Source organism: Stegodyphus dumicola, chromosome 7, assembly GCF_044657685.1.
Source record: "Stegodyphus dumicola isolate Sdum_Otavi_A_Nest chromosome 7, ASM4465768v1".
NCBI lineage: Eukaryota > Metazoa > Arthropoda > Arachnida > Araneae > Eresidae > Stegodyphus > Stegodyphus dumicola.
The window spans coordinates 123,874,046-123,890,824 of NC_140774.1; the positions used below are offsets into that span (position 1 = coordinate 123,874,046).

The 16,779-nt window shown below is 34.6% G+C and overlaps 1 protein-coding gene across 2 annotated transcripts in view; it reads left to right on the forward strand.

Moving 5' to 3' along the window:
* The window catches only part of LOC118204646 (uncharacterized), a 59,941-nt gene that overhangs the window by 28,611 nt on the left and 14,551 nt on the right, over positions 1-16,779 (forward strand). For both annotated transcript variants that reach the window (XM_035376950.2, XM_035376951.2), the window contains exon 3: positions 9,756-9,983. In XM_035376950.2, coding sequence (XP_035232841.2) covers positions 9,756-9,983 — 228 coding nt within the window. The remainder of the gene's footprint in view (positions 1-9,755; positions 9,984-16,779) is intronic.

Genomic DNA, 16,779 nt, shown 5'->3' on the forward strand with positions numbered 1-16,779 from the left:
CATTAGCAGCACTATATATGAGATGCATATCAGCTTTTTCCCTGTGCGTAAACTCACCCATTACACTCGACATCAGGAGTTGCGAATGATCCTCTGATGCATCGGATCGTGGTTTGTCCGTCTCACTACCGCCCTCTACCGCTGCATTGCCAGCCAATCACAGCTGTAGTTCCTATTACTGTTAGTGTTCCCTTTTTTTGAACATGTATTGTGAATACTGTATTGCTGCAAAGGTGGGACATATGCCTATTTACCAGGCGTCTCCGTCCTTCGTCACCTGTCACTTGTATTGCTGCAAAGAAGCACTTTGCGTTAATTTTGTGCATAACACATTTTCTCTTGTGTCGTTTTTTAGCGTTCCTGCCTTAACTCGTCACTTTAAACCCTACATTGCTATACAAAAAATGCATGTTTTAGTACGCTCCACCACCCCTCCAAGTTTCTCCCATGATCTATGAAACACCCTGTATATACTTGAACCGCAATTAGAGTTGAAATATGGTAAATAATTAAAAAAGCATAACTATTTAAAGTTATTAAGAAAATAAAATTTATACCAATTTTATTAATAGTTTTATTTCTAAATATTCTTATATTACTAATTCAGAAGTCAAACAACAAAAATCAGCGTTATACCTACAAAATAACGCTGATTTTTGTTGTTTGACTTCTGAATTAGTATTTATTCGGCGTGTTATTGTGTCTTAATTCTTATATTATTTCATCTGCATATCAAGACTAAAATGATTAAAAATAAAATTATATCCAAATCTTGAATAGTCTCTACTAAAACGTTTAATGGAATAATTTAAAATTAAAATAATTAATTATTAAATTAAATGACTATTAAATAAAAGTTTTAAAACTTTTTTCCATGACTTCTTGCTTTAAAATTCATCCCTTATTTTGGAAGTATCGATATTATTCAATAATTTTTCTTCCATATAACATAGAGCTAGACGATTTAAAACTTTTCTCTTAACATGGAATTTCTTATATAGCTTTTTACACTTCTTAAGACGAAAAGAAAGGTACTCTTTTTCAGACGCATTGGAGTCATAATTTTTTTTTCCTACATCAGGAAATTTTGATAATAATTCTTATGCAACATGATATACTTATGTGGGAGAAATAAAGTCTTTCCCTTCTATTAAAAGTAATAACTTTTAATTCTTCATCAAAATGCATAATACCTATACCATTTTTTAAAATCCATTTAATTTTTCTTCATAATTTTTTAAACTAAATTCAACAATTAAATTAGAGGATATTAAGGAATTTTAAATTAAGGAATATTTAAAACATTTATACATTTATTTTTAAAAACTTCATTTCTGAAAACAAGTTCTGCTATTATATTGTCACAAATAACATTAAAAGAATAAAAATAATTTTCGTGCTTTCAAAGAGATTTAAATTCTTCATAACTTTCATAAAAATATTTTCCGTATCTAATCTGGAATCTTTAGCTTTGATAAAAAAAACTCCTAATACATTTCTTGACCTAGATTTTAAATCAGATCGAGCACACTTCTTGAATAGATGACAAACCTTTTAGATCTTTCACTTAAGAAATGCCTGGGGTTACACGGATCTTCATTCCCTTGTAGAGTCATTAGGTTATTTCGAAGTCATTAGGTCATTAGGTTATTTAGTTCGGGCGCCACGGTAGAGTTATTAAGGTTATTTCGAAGCAGGAGAGATGAAAAAAGAGTAATGACCTCGCCGGGACTCGGACCACGGACTTCTCGAATACGCGCCGAATGTGACTGACCACTACACCATGAAGGCATGCTAAGAAGACCTTATACCCTTTAACCCATTAACCGCCAAAACTGCAAGGAATGTTTCTTTTCTCATGAAAATGATAACAAATATTAAATTAATCATTTATAACATAAATTTGCATTGAAAATTTTAAAAAAAAAAAAAAAAAGTGCTCTTACCTGTGGAAAAGGCGAGTGTTGCGTTCGCGCAACTTCAGCGGAATAAGACTACGGATGTTTAGTGAGTAGGATTATACTCGTGTGATGTTTCTTTTGAGTGGAGGGCAGGATTACTTTTTAGCTGTATAACGTTTTATAAATCTACAAATCACTTTACTTGTAATTAATTTAATATTAAAATATATATTGTATTTCTTTTACAAATAGATTATTTCAATTGAAAGATTCGAGCATGAAAAGCTTGATTACAATCATGATGTAAAGCTACATTACTTACTTTGCATCTATAAACAGTCTGGCTATGGTACTCTTTACAACAAAGTCTTTTCTTATCAACGGACTTTACGATAAAATGTCTACCATCTCCATGCAATGGTTTTTGAATGCTGAATTTACTAGGTCTTCCTGTTGCTGATCTATTTCTGGTTAATTCTACGCTCTCAATAGGAGTTTGCAAAAGGAATAATGCATTCTCGCGTCTGAAATCTAAAAGAGACTTTATATTTCCAGCAGTAAAACGTGGTGATATTTAGTAAGTTTAGATATGGTCTCACCTCATATAATTTATCAGTATTGTCAATTTGACTACTGGCAAATGCAAATTCTGCTTCATATTCCTGTACTGCAAACGTGATATCGATTCTCGTACAACAGGAACAGAGATGTCCTTATAAAAAAAAAACAATACATTAATATCCTGTAAGCAATAATATTCCAATAAATCTTCTCATATAGGCTTCAGATGCAATAAATTCTGAGCCTCCTTTTTTTTTTTTTTTTTTTTTTTTTTTTTTTTTTTTTTTTTCTGAGCGTATATATTTGTCTGTTGTGCACTAGTTTTACCTTGTATTTTGTCTTTTATAATTTCTCTTCTTTCCCTTTCTTCATGAGACATAACTAAGGCCCATATCACAAGGCGTTTGTTTCATACGAACAATTGTTTGGGACAATTTTTCTGCCTGGTTTACTATTGAAAGAAAGACGTGCGACTTTTCCTTTCGAAAAAAGTTGCAAGTTGTTCGTTTTCAACCAATCAGCTATCAGCGCCGAATGCTGTTAGCTTGTTTGTAATGGAGAACCAGTTTCCCCTGTGTTAACCCCAAAGCGAGCTGTGGTGATTGGCTGTTGTGACAAAGCAGAAAAATTGTTCCAAACAGTTGTTCATTCGAAACAAACCGACGTGTGATAGCAGCCTAACAGTTCCTTTTTTATCCACTTCACGATTTCAATCTTCTGCTTTTTAAACTTTTTAATATGACTATAACTGCTTTTAGAAGGATGAAACTTACTTCTTACGTGAATTTCAACTTCCCCAGCAGTATCATTTGGTAAAATATCCTTATCATTATTTAAAACATTGACATTCTTTTCTTCTTCGTCACTAGTTTCTGCAATTTCTGGGCGAACAACAACAATATCAGTTTCATTCTGGTCATTATTAACATTATCATCATCTGTTTCTTCATCAAAAAATCTTTGAAGGGCTTCTTCTAATGTAAGATACCTCGTTCTAGGCATTTTTAAACAACCAGAACATCGAAGGAAATGAGTGAAAAAGGAGATTGACTACCCGTTTTCTGCTGACCTTGCGTCAGCGCTACACCTGTTTTCCTTGTTTCCCAACACAAATATAAACATCTGACTGATGTAATGTTCTGATAAACAGTGACCTTGACTAAAAATAGATCACTCATAAAGACGGCGATTCTTTCGTTCAAAATTTTCAGCAAAAATACCCGGTCGAAAATTTTGCTTAAACTATGAGGTTAATTTTTATAAACAAAATGATTGTTAAAGGCAAATATTTTTTACAGAAATAATCTTCATAATATTCCCTACGCAAAATCATCTGCAGGTATAAAATATCTTAGGTAAGTTATATTTATATACGCATTTATTTTGACCGTTGCATCAACGCAACACCAGCGGCTAATGGGTTAATATGGTATTGTTTTTCCTGACTGGCAGACTAGCCGCCCGAGTGTCCGGACCCTGCTCTCACCTGTCACCTGACTAGCAGACTTCCGAAATAATTTGGTTTTTTGCATATCCATCATGAATTTCCAGATGTATGGTTTTGTTTAAAATGATATATATATATATAATTTAAAGTAAAGTAGAAAGAACAAACGATAAAAGACCTATGTGGTCAAAATTTTTGCGCATTGTGTTGCAAAATTAAGGAAATTAGAAGATAAATTTTAGTACGCACGCTAAAAAGTTGCTAAAATACTGTGGCTCCGTGAAAACTTTAACATAAGCAAATTTAGTTGCAATGAATTGTGTTAAAAGAGAAAAATACAACATTTGATTATTTAAAAGTAAAAATAAACAATAATAGTAAGCTATATGCTAAACTAATTAAGTATATTTAAAACAAAGTAAAAGTACTAACTAATTAGTCGAGTTAAAAATAAAATTACGAAGCGGTAAATGGTTGATTAGCCCAATTCGAATTTCATTACGGCACGTCAGGGGAAATATTTTTTAATGAATTTCGAACTAAGCTAACTCCATCACGCGTTTTGCCGAAACAGACAATTGAAACTGTACACGACACATTTTTCAATGAATTAAATAAACTATGTCAAAAACTTTAGTCTCAATTCGCTTTTCTAATTTCCCGACGCGTCCGCTTAAATTAACGTAATAAGGTGTAAAAAAGATAATAAATAAATAATGAAAAGGAAATGCCGATGTACAGAAAAAAAATAAATAGCGACATGCTATTAGTCAAAATACACAAGATCTTATGAGTGGACCTGCAAGCTTAAAGAGTTAATACTTTGTAAAAGTACCGAAAATTATATTTAATTCAAAACGGAAAAGATAATAAAATAGACGAATTGAAGCAAGGGTCTTGGCAAGACCCAGAAAAAAATTTTTAGAGAAAAAATATTATTAAAAACAGACCTGTATCATTGCCGTCTTCTTTGGTCAACGAGGAATCTCGAAAAGGGTGGGCAAACCCCGAGCATGCTTATTGCTTTCCAACTCGCTGAATGACGTAGAAAGGGGGAAATTACGTCACTGGGAAATAGCCAGTGTAAAGTGACTGACCGTTGGCAAAAAAACCTGACTCATTGCAAAGGGGGGTAAAATGTGTTGAAAAAGCGGAAAATGTTCGAAATGGCGTCTTGTCTTAGTAGTTTGACGAAAATTGGACTGGGTGAAAGAGAAAATGGCTAATTCAACAAAATATTACCTAAAATGGCCACTAAAGTAGCAGAAATAAAGAAAAATAGTAATTTGTTAATTAAAGTCGTAATTCTTCAAGCTAGAGGGCCTTCAAGCTGTCCTAAACGAAATAGCCCATAAGTCAATAACAGAATAGAATTGGCCAGCAAATGTTTAAAATCTATTTAAAAAGTAGAATTAAAAGTATTGTGCCAAATTTTAAGAGAAAAAATAGACGTTGTGACAGGAATTCTTTGTACATTTATACATTAGATCTTCAGAATCAGCCATCCACTTTAAACCTTCCCATAGGGCTTTAAGCATAAAATTTCATTAGCTAACTCAGAAAATCTAAAAAATGGTAAGGTTAATGCCAGCTTTTTTTAACGTATTTTTAATTACTTTTTGAGGAATTAGGTTATTTTTCAATATTGTGACAAAGTATAGTACTTCTTCTTGAAGGTGTTTTGTTGTAATGCAGATTTTTTTAATTCTAAGCAGCTGTGAGTAAATTGTATTGAGGATGACTCTTTTAGAAATATTGGAATTCCAGTTGGTTAATTAAAGTGTTGAAAAGTTGAATTCTCTTCGTTTATCATAGACTTTCAAAAGATTGTAATCTATAATATGCAAATCTAAGTAGACTATATCATGTTGCACGGTATTTGCAGTATTAAGTTTTAGGCATTAAGGGTAGATATTAGCATTTTCAATCTTGTTGAAGTTGTTGAAGGCTATTACATCATCAATATATCTAAAGATGTGTTGGTATAATTTATGATCTTCCTTTTTGAGTGAACGTATAAAAGTCAATTCTTTTGTAAAAAGGAATAACTCACAGACACCACTTGAAAAATTGCCCCCATAGGAATTCTCTGTATTTGTTTAAATATGTTGTTATTGAATTGAATATAATTATTGAAAAGTACGCATGAAAGAAAAAGTTGCCATTTTTCAGCATTTAATATTGTAGAAATTTGGGGAAATAATTCAGGAAGAGCAAGTAAACTTTTATAAGTTTCTTCAAGTGGCAAAGTAGTATAGAGGTTTTCAAAGTCGTAGCATTGGATATGTTCTATTTTAAGTGTATTTAAGGTTATTAGAATATGTTCGTTACTTGAAATCATCCAGTTCCAATGTAGATCATAATTATTAATCATAATTATTAATGAGGTCACGTATGAGATGAAGATTTTGTGCAAAGAGATGATAGTCTATTTCCTTTAGATAACTTTTGGTGCTATTGGCAATGAACCTAAATTTGACCGGAGTCTTATGAAAGTTTGGTAGTGCATATAGTAGTAGCAGTAGATTAGTGCATATAGTAGTAGCAGTAGTATAGTAGTAGTAGTAGTGCATATAGTGTTATTATATTTGCGAGGACGGATTTTAAGCTTTTTATGAAGTTCATTAAATTTATTGAGAAGAATCTTAGTGCTGGTAGTAATCTTTTGATACGTGCAAGCGCTATTCAATTCTTTATGCAGAAGTTCGAAATAAAACTTTTTTCAAATGACACTAAAATTGTTGTTTCTAATTAACTACTTGTTTTAAACTTTAATTATAAGATTGTATCATTTTTTATCTTCTTATGATTTTGAATTAAATTAATATGTTTACTTCTGTTTTTGAATTTGAAATGAGAGTGTAGGGAATATGTCTTCTAAGGTAAGCATCTGGTTCAGATTAATTGTGTTCTTAACAGAAATTTTAATTTTAAGATTATTTGCTATTTTGTTTAATAAGATTCTATAGGCTTAAATGGACTAATGCCTTTATTTGGATTGAGTATTAATTGTGACGTATGGTTTGAATCTAGCAAACAATTTGATGCTTACTTGGAAGTAAGATGAAACACTCTTAATTTAGTTGTTGTTAATTGATGGTAAACTGGTTTATCCCCTTAATAAGTCGATTTATCTGCGATTAATGACAATAACAACTTTTTCAATATTTAAAATTTACTTTTGGTATTTTTACGATTAAAGATTTTTCATACCAAATTTTTAAACAAGAAGTTGAAATTACTATTTAAAATACTAATTTAAATTCTGACAAAAACATTTTTTCATTCATGATTTTAAATTGAGTTTGTGTTCCTTGGAGATGGTATATGGAAAGTTTTCTTATTATAAATAAGTATGAATCATTGGTTTATATATATATCCTTTATACGATGCAAATAGTTTATTTCTAGAATTTTCTAAAAATTCGGTTTCAACCATTTGCATGAAAAAAGTACACTTTTAACGAAAGGTTGAAAAAAAATGCCTAAAAGGAACGATTTTTGATGTTCACATCGCGAACACTTGGCAGAAGAATAAAAAGACCTGGAAATCACACAATCTTTCTTGCCACCTGCAGAAAGGAAAATTGGAATTCAGAAGGTCTCAAATTCCCCAACGTCTCATTTAGTCTGGAGAAAAAACACGTAAACGAAACACATATTTGCTTATGTGGTAAGCTTATTATAAGCTCCATTCCCTAGACTACGGATTTTTTTTTTATTTCTTTATTTACAGGGTGATTATAATTAAAGTTTAAGTTTCAAAACGCTATAAAAAAGAACCACTGATGAAAATGATGTGAAATTTGAAAGGAATGTTATTGAAGAAAGCGGAAAGCGTATGGCAGAAGAAAAAATTTAGTTTCAAAAGTTAGCAACATATGGCGCTGTAAGCGGCAGAATCACGACGAGAAATGATTCGTAAAACAACGGCTAAGGTGGAAGTTACACATTAAAACGCATTGACAAATTAGAATTGTTGAATAATTTTATTTGCATGACTGTACATATCACATCGAAAGGGACAAATCGGTTTCAAGAGTTTTGCGGCGACATACCGCATAAGAACCATTCATCAAAGAAGTTCGGAACTGGCGCAAAACATGTTCATTATGGTGTCCACCGTTGTGTGCAACAAGTTGAAAGCGACAAACAGCATGTTCCACAACGAATCGCAATGTCTCCGGGGTGATGTTCAGAATGCGTTGCGAAATGCGTGCCTTTAATTCCGCTAAATTTGCAATTGGAGCATGGAACACAACATCCTTCAGATATCCTCACAGCCAGAAATCACACGGAGTAAGATCAGGCGATCGGGATGGCCAGTCTGTAGGGAAATGACGGCTGATAATTCGAGCATTTCCAAAATGGCGCCTCTGCAGCTGCTTCACGGGATGTGCAATGTGCGGAGGAGCGCATCTTGCTTAAAAATGATTTCATCCACACATCCACGCTGTTGCAGAGCTGGAATCACGTGGTTGTGCAAATGAGACGCATATCTCTGATCAGTGACGGTTGCGGTAACAGGACCGGAAGCACCCGTCTGCTCGAAAAAATATGGTTGTAGGATGAATGATGCCGTAAAGCCACACCATACCGTGACCTTTTAAGATGAAGTGGTACGGGGTGCGTTGCCAGTGGATTTTCTGTTGCCCATATTCGACAATTCTGGGTATTCACGTATCCTGTCAGATGGAAATGGGCTTCATCTGTCCACAAAATTTTCCACGGCCATTCATTATCCACTTCCATGCGAGCCAGGAATTCTAACGCAAACGTCTCCCTAGCTGTCAAGTCAGACGGAAGCAACTCTTGCACATGGCCAATTTTGTACGGATAGCATTGCAGGATGTTTCGTACAATTTTCAGCACCGTGCTCGTAGGCCTGTCCAATGTTCGGGCAATTCCTCGTGCACTGCACGGTTGCACACCACCGGCCGACCCCTTCTGTAATGCTGTGGCCACTTCTTCAACTACCGTCGAATGCACTCGTTTTCTCCCTCTACCAGATTGCACTTCAAACGAACCTGTCGTTTCGAATTTTTGCATCATTTTCTTTAGACATACGACACTCATTGGACCAACGCTTTCTTTTATACCCTTCAGTATCCTGAATTTTTGCAGAGCTACTCTTGCACAATCGTCATTCTTGTAATACAGTTTTACCAGCAGAGCGCGGTCCTGCAATGAAACACTTATGGCGAACGTCTGAGACGCGAAATGAGGAACAGCCTGGTACCTGGCGGCTTTATAAGACTGAAATTTAACTAACATTTTAATTTGTCTTCTTCCGCTTGCAGCGCCATCTGTTGCTAACTTTTGAAACTAAATTTTTTCTTCTGCCATACGCTTTCCGCCTTCTTCAATAACATTCCTTTCAAATTTGACGTCATTTTCATGAGTGGTTCTTTTTTTATAGCGTTTTGAAACTTAAACTTTAATTATAATCACCCTGTATATTTCTTTCACTGGTGATCCGGAAGTTCGGATACTGGACATCCGGATTTCAGACATTGTACTGCATTATGTTTCATTTGAAATTTAGTTAAACTTTTGTTTTTATTTACTTTTTATTTACTTTTATTCTAAAATATTACCTTAATAACTACATTGAATATTATAATATTCGAAATAATTTTTCTTTCATAAAGTAGAAAAAGTTTAAAGTTACGTTATAACTTAAGCTATTTCCCAAATTTGTTTATGTCTTGTAAAGGCTAATCTTTTAATAACTAATAGACGAGATTTACTTGTTAATTTCTCTGTGTCATATGGCGTTGAAAAACCAATTAATATTAATTCACATTTTTCTTAATCTTTTGGCTAACTTTACGTTTTTTCATTAGAAACACCAAGCAAGGATTCTGATGACATAGTTGGTGGATACTGGGCTAGAAACTACTTCAGATGTCCACTTCCATGGGGTAATTTTCCAGATCCAGATGACTGTTCTCGCTATTACACTTGTGCTAGAAACAGGGCCAGCCACCAACGATGCAAAAGAAACATGCATTTCGATGTATTCAGAAAAACTTGTCTGCCGAGATTTGTAGCAATTTGTGGCTCTGACAAAGGTGCAGTTTTGTTTTATCCTTTTAATGGTATTAGAATTAATACAATGAAAACTTTCATTCTTATTTCTTATGTTAGATAAGTAATCAGTATTATTTAGGATACTGCAGTCAGTTTTCATGAGCAATTAATTATACTTAATAAAGAAAAGAAGACTGAAAATTTTAAAAATTTGGGCGTTATCTTCATGCAGCTTTAACGAAACATCAGAATTTTTGGATAAGAAAGATTATAGGTTACACTTAATTTGATAATGCTAATTTAGTCCTATAACCTTAACAAACATGAAACGAATCATCGTTATGTCTGAAAACAATGACAAAGTCTTGAGAAAGTTAAAATAAAATTTTTATTTAAACAGAATTTAGACCATACGTGCACTATCCTGTGCTACAATGGTCACAACTCGTGGTAAACTCGCAAAAATAAATCGAGCAGTCCAATTTAAATCAAGCGTTGAATAGCAGTCAAGGACTACACAATTAAATACTGTATTTGAAGCTGGCTTACTAACTCACCGGAGCATCAGAATTAAAGTGTCGGGAGCGAAAGGCTGCAAAGCTGAATAATTACAACTAATAGAGCTGGCAGGAACTAACCACGTAGCCCGTACTTGATGCCAGACCACAATCTTTCTTTCAAATACTAAATATAGCTTTCCAGAGACAATAGGATTTTTGGAAGGAGAAAAGATAAAAAATTAGCAACGCCTTTGCCAGGAAGCGAACCACGGACCTCTGAAATACCGGCTCAGTGTGCTGACTACTACACCACGAAGGCACGCTAGGAAGGTGGGAGAAATACCTTATAGCTTAAATACTATTAATTTGCATTCTGGGAATGAATATGGAAAGCGGAAGTTACAGTAAAAAAGGAAATTATAATAATTGGTTAATTAACATTGATTCCCTAAATTTTCCCCGGCGGAATTTATGTAATCTCAACCTTGTCGACCTTGCTAAGATTTTAAATTCTAAACCTACAACATGCACCAACTTTTACAATCATGAAACTAAATCATAAAATTAAATTAAAATTTTTACAGGCGTTAAATTTCGTTGAATAAAACTTTGTGAGCCTAAAATTAAATTAAAATTTTTACAGAAGTCTAAATTTCGTTGAATAAAACTTTGTGACAATTTAATTCAATCTCATCTCCTTCTACGCATCTCGAAGGAAAAAATAGCTTAAAAAATAATTCTATAACATTCATATTTTTAAATTTGCTTCTTACAGATTCATCAAAAATTTTTCTAACTTTTTGTTTCCTCTGAACTCAGTTTCCCACCCTTGCTCTCTAGTGTTGTAATATATGCAAATCCTACATGTTAATAACTTAGACACCCTATATCTTAATGACAACCTATTTCAAAACTATACTTAATGTTCTAAGCTTACTTTTCATTAAAATCTACAATGTTGAGTAAAGAGCCTAACTTTTTGAATTCATTATGCTAGCTTTTACTTCACTTCTAATCATTATCAGTTAATAGCTTTAAATTTAACCTACATAATATCGAAACACTCAACTTTAAAACATACTTCATGAAGTTAGTAAACTTACTTCATGAAAAACATTAAAATGCATTAACATTCAAACCATTACTCAATTTGCACTTACTTCACAACGTACACAAGTTGCTAATATTTGTTCTGCGACTGCGCCAAATGTTTTCTCAATAGTCTCTTCGATTAAAATCACATTATCAAGTTTATATTTAAACAAAAAAATCCTTCAAGATAATAGATGCACAGCTAAATTGTAAAAGCTTCTTGCTGAATAAAATCTAGGATGTCCTGTCTTGAGGCAAAACTCAGCATACATAGCAATTGTTACACTTTTTTTTTTTTTTTTTTTTTTATGCGAAAGAGAATGTTTAATCTTTAAAACTTCATTTCCCACCTTTAAATCAACTTTCTAGCTTTTCTTGTCATAATAAAACTTTTGTCGCCATATCCAAATTTCTCGTAAATCTCTTTTGAATAAAAAAAGAGGTTTATCTAGGAGCGTAATTAAAGAAAATAGATGAATTTTGTACCTTATTTTCATTTCTTTAGATTTTTTCCACTCTTTTTCGCAGAAATTCCTGTCAAATGGAAAGTAGTCATATCATGACTACGTAGTTTCCCTCTGAGCAGTTGATTTCTTGGTTCGTCAACTGGTAGTTTACGTTTCTGGAAACTGTTTCTTATTCGTCTGATTTCGTCTAGCCTCTAGGGCGCTTGCAGGACTGGGAATTTTGGCGCAGTCGACAGCTTTTGTTATTTGATGAGTCGTTGGAAACCTCCTTTGGTACGTCTGGAATTTTAACCGTTGACCTAGGCGGTCGTTTGTCATATAAATTCTGGCTTAGTTGCTGTGTTCTTTTCCCTTCGTTGTAAACATCTCTCGTAGCTGGGCTCCTCATTCTACTTCCTCATAATCTATGCTGATTACTCCTTCGGTCGCCAGACTTTTGTACTTTTCTTTGCCATTTGGTTAATTTTTTTCCCCTGTTTTCCTGGCCCTCCGCTCTCCGTAGCTTTGCTTTATGAAGATTCGTCGAACTTACGCTTTTTTTTCTTCTCCTATTCATTCATCATTTCCAACCATCATTTTCCTTCTTTTTCTTTGCGGGTCTTGTACTCCGGACGGTAATGCTGTATCCGCCGTTTCTAGATAGTCCTTCGTTGCTCATACTTGGTGATTCCCGCGAAACATCTCGTAGCAGAAGTATATTAGCGCGCTCATAATAGCGCTTGATCTAGTGTACATTACCTTTGATGCTTTCACAAATTTGACCTTTCAGCTATACTACGGTTTCCTTTATTTGTTCAATTAAAAATGGTTCTTCACAAAACCTTTTCTTCTAACGCATCCCAAACTTTCTTTCTAGTGCATGCGAAAGAGAATGTTTAATCTTTAAAACTTCATTTCCCACCTTAAAATCAACTTTCTAGCTTTTCTTGTCATAATAAAACTTTTGTCGCCATATCCAAATTTCTCGCAAATCTCTTTTGAATAAAAAAAAAGGTTTATCTAGGAGCGTAATTAACTTTCTACCAAGAAATAATTCAGCCGATGTATTCTAGGTAGTATCATGTTTAGTTGTCCTCAAGGCAAATGAGAGATCTTTGACACAATCATCCCAACGTTAGTCATTATTTTTAAATAGCTGAGGAAAATTTTAACTATGTTTCTACTCACCCGCTTTGCAATATTCCACTGTGGTAGATAAAGAACTATCTTAAAATATTTCATGATAAGACCTATACATAGTAGGGGATTCGCTACCGGGCCGACAAACTTTCAGAGTGTACAGGGGATATAGAGACGACTCGGAATCACATAAAAATGCAGGACTCAATCATCCCAACGTTTTCGACTCGAAATCAAATAGGAACAGCAACACATTAATGGAACAGAAAACATTTTATTGAAAGGTTGTACTACAACAGGTGTTGGAAATTACGACCAGGAGTTTTCAGGCAGGTCTGACAGAGTCGCTGCATAAAATTCTTTAAGTTCTGAAACATTCCTCCGGGCAGTCTTGCAGTAGATTGCGCTGAACGGAAGGTTGCGTGAACATGACCTTCGCAAGTGTGAACAGAAGGTAATGTGAACAGAGGGTAATGTGAACAGAAGGTAGTGTGAACAGAACTGGTTGTTTAACGGGAGCTGTAATGAATCGACAGCGAACTACGAGGGCACCTGGCAATGAAGAGGCGATCTTACATCCATCTGGCAGAAGATAATCCAAGTACGAGTACTCGAGCGATAGCCAAACAAGTGGGTTTATCTCAGTCCAATGTCTGGAGGATACTCGCAGGAAACCAAATGAGTGCATACCATCATTAACGTGTCCAGTCATTAGAGCCTGAGAATTATCGACTCCGGAGGACGTTTGCTACAGGGTTTTAGCAACAGAGTGCTACAGACAGCGCATTTGCTGCGTCCGTATTTTTCACGGATGAAACATACTTCACGCGTAAGGCGTAAACATACTTCACGCCTTCAATCAGCGTAACGCCCATGTTTAGGCTTTGGAGAATCCTCATCGTACGCAACCATGTGCAGCTCAAGAGCGTTTCTTGGTCAATGTTTGGACCGGCATTCTTGGAGACTACCTTATTGGAAAGTACCTTCTACCTGATCTTCTTGCAACAAATCCTGCCCGAAATTCTTGACGCAGCACATGTTACTCCGTTTTTGCATTGTTCCATATGGTACCAGCATGGCGCAGTTCCTCCACATTACACGATTGACTTCCGCCGACACCTCGACGTAACCTTTGAACAGCGATAGATAGGTCGTGGTGGCACGGTTCATCGGCCTGACGGTTCACCGGACATATCATGCATGGATTTCTGGTGTCATTGGTGAACGAGACGCCCGTTCCTTCTGTTGAAGACCTCGTCGCTCGAATATCCGTAGCAGACGGGAAGTTACGTAACATGCCAGTAATCTTCCAGAACGTAAGGAATTCCATTCAGCGTCGCTGTCAGGCCTGCCGGACAACTTCTGGTCGCAATTTCAAACACCTGTTGTAGTACAGCCTTTCAAAAAAAAAATGTTTTCTATCCCATTAATGTGCTGCTGTTTCTTTTTTTTTTTTTTTTTTTTCTTTTTTTTTTTCTGTGCTGCTTTGCACCATAGTTCACAACTACGGCATTTACGACCCTGCGTTCCTACATGATTCCAAATTGTCTCTGTACCCCCTATACACGCTAAAAGATTGTCGGTCTGGTAGCGAATCACACCGTATATCTTCAAAACTTTGACTAACGAACTGTTTCCCCATTATATGATATTATCTTAAATGTAACTCCATACTTTAAAACAAATTTATTAAATTATGAATCTGCAGCAATTTTAACGGAAGATCTTTTGAGGTGAATTATTTCTCCCCGCTTTGAGAAATTATATCTATTACGAGCAAAAATATATTTTTATTTATTTCACTACGTGAGTAGGAACCTTATAAACAAATTCTTTTTAATTCATCAGGGGACGTAGCTTTTATGCTATAAAGGCACTCGGCCGGGCTATAATTAATATCGTTAACTGACTGACAAATGTTCCAAAACTTGACATATTCCGTTAGAAATGTTTGTACCTGTGGAAAAGAAATAGCTCTGTTTTTCTTTTTCCGAGATGGCCTGAAATTGGGGCATCATGCAATTCCTGCAAAATATTTAATCTTAAACTCTAACCGGTCTTAATTCATTATTAATATTTCTTGCTTTGGAGTAGGACAAGGGCATGTCAATGATTCCATAATCTGCGACTCAGCTTCTGATACCCGCCATATCATGTTGTTCAAAGTTATCGGAATCATTCAAATACATAAAAATATTTTTAAAATTCCAGGTTGTTTGTAGTTCTGCGATAAATATTTCTTGATAATCTAAAATTTTTTTAAGTCAGCATTGCCCATTTCACTTCCTCCCACTAAGAATCGAGTTTGATTCTTGACAAAGCATTCGCTACCACATTTCTTTCCCGAGTGTATGTTTAATATTAAATTGTATTTTTGCAATTTAAGGGCCCATGAGTCTAAATGATAAATTCTTCCTGTAATACAAACAAACGACAGCCGCAGAGTCTGTATACACAGTAACTGGGGTTTTCCAAAATAAACTCGAAATTTCTCTGATGCCAAAAGGACTGCTAAATCTTTTAATTAAAGTCCTACAGCAGGACAACAAGTCTAAAAAAGGCGTCCGACTCTTTTGCTGTATTAGGCGGTGGATAATTTTTATCACTACGATTTTAGTTCTGTTTCGGTTTCCTTTGGAGATTTTTACAGCCCAAGTAATGAAGTTCTTTCTCCGCAAATTTATGTTTGGCCGCATTCGCCTTTAGACCTGCTTCTTTTAGAAGAGAAAACATCTCGTGTAAATCCAGAATATGTTCATAAATTATCTTGTTAATAATTATTATTTCATTTTAGTAAATAAACGTAGATTTTCCGAGCACACAGGTCTTAGTATATTATCTATAACTCTTTGAAACATGGCGGGTTCTTCACATAAGCCAAACGGCATTTTAAGAAAGGCATAAATTCCTCATTTGATAATAAATGCGGTTTTCGATACACTGTCTGGTTTCACACACATCTGAAAGTATTCAACGGTAAACTCTAACGTACGTCGTCATCTATTTTATAGATTTGAATTTCCTAATTATTTCGTCAATTATCCATAAGGAGTACTGGATGTTTTGTTATGCTATTTAATTTTTTATAGTCAATAGCAAAGTGCCATGCCTTATGCTTAAAATCAGTGCACGGGAGATTATTTTTTGGCACAGTATTACATGACTAATAATGCGTAATACAATTTTATTCTTCAATTTCTGTACTATGTTGCTCTAGTATTTCTTCTGTGGGAGTCTTATGTTCGCGCGCCTCCAGATGACGTCATGTTGTGTTCGTAATAACTGCCAGAGCGACCAGCGAACGCGTGCAGATTGCCCTTAGCTCGATTCTAAGGAGCAAGGATATGCAAGAATGTTCAAATACTTGTGTAGAAGTTTTTTGTTTTAGTGAATAGTTATGTTAACGTATAATTGTGTTAATGAATAGCTGTGTGAATAAAGTTATGTTTTAGCGAAGTGGAGTCATGTGTCTGAAGAGTATTCACCGAGCCATAACCCACGCACTATACTTCGGTGGTAGGGGTTTTATCGACATGGAAGGAGATTTCCACTTTCGTTTGTGTGATTTACCAACTTAGTCAACTATAGTGCATCTTTAAATAAATCTAAAAATTATTTTACCAACTGCTCCAACTTCGCTCTTTCGTCCGTATTCAATT